Source organism: Nematolebias whitei, chromosome 15 (genome assembly GCF_014905685.2).
Source record: "Nematolebias whitei isolate Nwh7 chromosome 15, NemWhi1, whole genome shotgun sequence".
Lineage (NCBI taxonomy): Eukaryota > Metazoa > Chordata > Actinopteri > Cyprinodontiformes > Rivulidae > Nematolebias > Nematolebias whitei.
In genome coordinates, this window is record NC_056512.1 from 19,910,700 (window position 1) to 19,914,677 (window position 3,978).

The 3,978-nt window shown below is 47.4% G+C and overlaps 1 protein-coding gene across 1 annotated transcript in view; it reads left to right on the forward strand.

Annotated features, from left to right (window-relative positions):
* LOC119421077 (DNA replication licensing factor mcm5-like) overlaps positions 1-3,978 on the forward strand; it is a 6,297-nt gene that overhangs the window by 1,105 nt on the left and 1,214 nt on the right. Inside the window, exons 2-9 of the mRNA XM_037688479.1 lie at positions 1,174-1,300; positions 1,383-1,511; positions 1,882-2,054; positions 2,127-2,282; positions 2,355-2,524; positions 2,619-2,790; positions 3,123-3,234; positions 3,317-3,460. Of these exons, the coding sequence (XP_037544407.1) occupies positions 1,174-1,300; positions 1,383-1,511; positions 1,882-2,054; positions 2,127-2,282; positions 2,355-2,524; positions 2,619-2,790; positions 3,123-3,234; positions 3,317-3,460 (1,183 nt within the window). The remainder of the gene's footprint in view (positions 1-1,173; positions 1,301-1,382; positions 1,512-1,881; positions 2,055-2,126; positions 2,283-2,354; positions 2,525-2,618; positions 2,791-3,122; positions 3,235-3,316; positions 3,461-3,978) is intronic.

Below are 3,978 nucleotides of genomic sequence, written 5' to 3' on the forward strand. Positions count from 1 at the left end.
AGGTAACTGGAAACTAAAAGTAAGGAAAGGCTAACTTTAACATAAATTAAACAAAAAGATAGCTGAGAGTTGCAAATACCTTGTAAAAAGCCAAAAGGTACACAAATGCAACTAAATTCAGCAAAAGTCCGGCTAAAAGTTGCATACAGCTAGCTAGAAACTAAATAATGCTAAAAGTTAACTAAAATTATTTTAAGGCTAACTAAAAACTAGATGTAGCCAAAATTATAGTTAGAAGCAAAACATAGTTTAAGGCTAGCTAGAAGCTAAACATGGCTTAAGGCTAGCTAGAAGCTAAACATGGCTTAAGGCTAGCTGGAAGCTAAACATGGCTTAAGGCTAGCGGGAAGCTAAACATGGCTTAAGGCTAGCTGGAAGCTAAACATGGCTTAAGGCTAGCGGGAAGCTAAACTTAACTTAAGGCTAGCGGGAAGCTAAACTTAGCTTAAGGCTAGCGGGAAGCTAAACTTAGCTTAAGGCTAGCGGGAAGCTAAACATAGCTTAAGGCTAGCGGGAAGCTAAACATAGCTTAAGGCTAGCGGGAAGCTAAACTTAGCTTAAGGCTAGCGGGAAGCTAAACTTAGCTTAAGGCTAGCTGGAAGCTAAAGCAAAAGTTAGCTAAAGTTTGATCAGGCTAAAAGCTTGATGTAGTAAAAGGCTAGCTAGAAGCTAAATGTAGCATAAGAAGATTATAATAAAGCAGGTATGCTGGAGCAGACTTCAAAGACAAGATTTTCTAAGGAATTAAGATTTTTTTTTAAGTATTTATGTGGATAAAATATTTTTTAAGTAAAGTTAGTAAACCAAACGTCTCAGGACGCACTTCCTGAATGATCTGACGTTTGTTATATTCAACTTTTTTTCCAGTTCAACCTTTATTTCTACAGGTTAGTCTCATTGAGCCACGAGGACTCATTTATAAGAGAGACCTGTTTGTGAACATGTAACATACGAACATGTTTTGATGTATGAACAGCTGAAATGGCACAAAGAGTTGAGTTATTAAAAAAAAAAACAAGCTTACAGTAAATTAAAAATCTGTGTAATGCTGATTCGGCTTGTACACAAACACCAATGAGAAGTCGTTTATCTGAGCTTGTGTGAGATCTTGGAGTTTATTATGAGTGTTGGTCTTTTTCTCCACACCGTGACCCATTGCTGTTTTTATTCCAGGGATGAGCTGAAGCGACATTACACCCTGGGGGAGTACTGGGTGGAGGTGGAGTTGGAGGACCTGGCCAGCTTCGATGAAGATTTGTCCGACTGTCTTTACAAACTGCCTACTGACAACCTGCCGCTGGTGAGCCTCCCATTTGTTGAGTCATTGTTCGTTCAGCATTCGCTCCTTTCCTCTTAATTTATTTGTTTGTTTTAAAATAAAGCTGGAAGAAGCTGCTAAAGAGGTGGCCGACGAGGTGACTCGTCCTCGACCTGTCGGGGAGGAGACTGTGCAGGACATCCAGGTCATGCTGAAGAGCGACGCTCACCATGCTTCCATTCGCAGCCTCAAGGTGCCTCTTTTGGTTTTTATCGCCCGCAAAAAGTCTAAAGGAAAATACCGTTGTTTGTGTAGACATGTTTGTAAATTACGTCATGAACCACGGAACAAATGTTAACGAAACTCGCTGTAAGTTATGGGTCAGCATCTATTAGTGACTGATTTTGGAAGCCGTCTCAATTCAAGATGGCTGCCATAAATAAACATTAGCCAACACAATAAACGCTGCGCCTCGGTCAGTTTTCTAGATGCTTTTTAATGAAGTAGCTCAGATTCATCCTCGACACATGCTCTGAGCACTCAAGATCTTTTCTGTCACATCAACGGACGACCAAAAACGGCTACGACTCCATCATTTCTCATCTAATTTTCCTCTCGTGCAGTCGGAGCAGGTGTCCCGTCTGGTGAAGGTGCACGGCATCATCATCTCGGCCACGGGGGTCAAGGCGAAGGCCACCAAGGTGTGTCTGCAGTGTCGCGGCTGCCGCGCCGTCATCAACAACATCCCCCTGCCCCCGGGCCTGCAGGGTTACGCTCTGCCCCGCAAGTGCAACAGGTGGGCGTGACCGGAAGGACGGTTTGTTTCAGCACCGAGCCGCGTGAACTCTAACGAGCTGTCCTCCCTCAGTGAGAATGCCGTGAGGGTGAAGTGCCCCGTGGACCCGTACTTCATCATCCCGGACCGCTGCGTTTGCGTCGACTTCCAGACGCTCCGTCTGCAGGAGTCTCCGGACGCTGTGCCTCACGGAGAGATGCCCCGCCACCTGCAGCTTTACTGTGACAGGTAGAGGAGTCGTCTCTGATGGAGACGCTCAGTCCAGGGCGGGCGGTGTGAACTGATCTCCTCTTCTTCCAGGTATCTGTGCGACCGTGTTGTCCCCGGCAACAGGGTGACCATCATGGGCATCTACTCGATCAAGAAGGTGGCTGCTGCCAAGGCCAAAGGCAGAGAGAAAGGTGTCGGCGTCGGGATTCGGGCGTCCTACCTGCGAGTGGTCGGCATCCAGGTGGACACAGAGGGAGCAGGTGGGTTTCGACTTGCGTTTGTTTGTTTGTTTGTTTGTTTGTTTGTTTGTTTGCCTTTAGAATGCAGCTTCAGTCCGTGCTCTGTCCCCTGCAGGCCGCGGTGCCACTGGGTCGGTGTCTCCACAGGAAGAAGAGGAGCTGAGAGCTCTCGCCGCTTCGCCGAACGTCTACGAGTCTCTGGCGCGCTCCATCGCTCCGTCCATCTACGGCAGTGACGACCTGAAGAAGGCCATCACCTGTTTGCTGTTCGGAGGCTCGAGGAAGAGGTGCGGCTGCCTTTCAGATCTGCTCGTTTGTGAAGGTGTCGGAGCACGACGGCCAGAAAAATGGAAAGCCTGGTGTGTTTGGACGGGCTCTCAGGAGAAAGAAAAGAACGTGGCAGCACGGCTCACTGACCCAGAAGACAGACGAGACCAAAGTAGAGAAGTTTACCCATAATGCACAGCAACTAAATGTAGCAGATCAGCACAAACCCCATACCAGCCGTCAACACGGTGGTGGAGGTGTAACGATTTGGTCACCCTGCAGAATCGATCCTGAGCTCGTCTGTAACCGAGGCGTCCTCTCGTTCAAGCGGCGTTTGTTTCTGTGTCTTCAGGCTGCCCGACGGCCTCACTCGCAGGGGCGACATCAACCTGCTGATGCTCGGAGACCCCGGAACAGCCAAGTCTCAGCTTCTCAAGTTCGTGGAGAGATGCTCGCCCATCGGGGTAATTTCTCACCCTCCGGGGCGGATCTGTAATCCGCGGAGTGAAGTGCTGTGATGCTCAGCCGTGTCTCTGTGGCCCGCAGGTTTATACGTCGGGTAAAGGCAGCAGCGCAGCGGGGCTCACCGCCTCGGTGCTGAGGGACCCCACCACCCGTGGGTTCATCATGGAGGGCGGGGCCATGGTGCTGGCTGACGGGGGAGTGGTCTGCATCGACGAGTTCGACAAGGTGAGATTCAGTCCTGGGTAGCAGGAGTGCTGAGTCAGCATTCACGTCGTCGTCTTGTTTTTTATTCTTCCAATCGGACTGTTTCTGTGTACTCTGAGATTTTAGCTGTTCGTATATCAAGATGTTCAGCTCATCGAGGAGATGGGTGCTCTGATTTTTGTTGTCCTTTTAAACTACAGTATTTTAAATATTTACCTCTTCAATACTTCTAAAACTTTTCTCTTTAAAATCTTCAGCATACAGCTGCATCGTCTGCTTTTGCTACTTGTTAGCTTTTTGCTATCAGTCTGCTACTAATAACTTTTAGCAACCATTTTGATGCTTTTAGCTACTGTTCTGCTTCTGAGAACTTCTCGCTGGTCTTTTGCTACTTTTAGGTTTTAGTCAGTTCATGGCTACTTATTGTTTCCAGCTAGTCTTTTAAATACTTATAGCTGCTAGCTAATTTTTTTATCTTTTTTAAATATTTATCTAGCCTTTAGAGACTTTGGGATTCTAGCAAGCCTTTTGCCACTTTT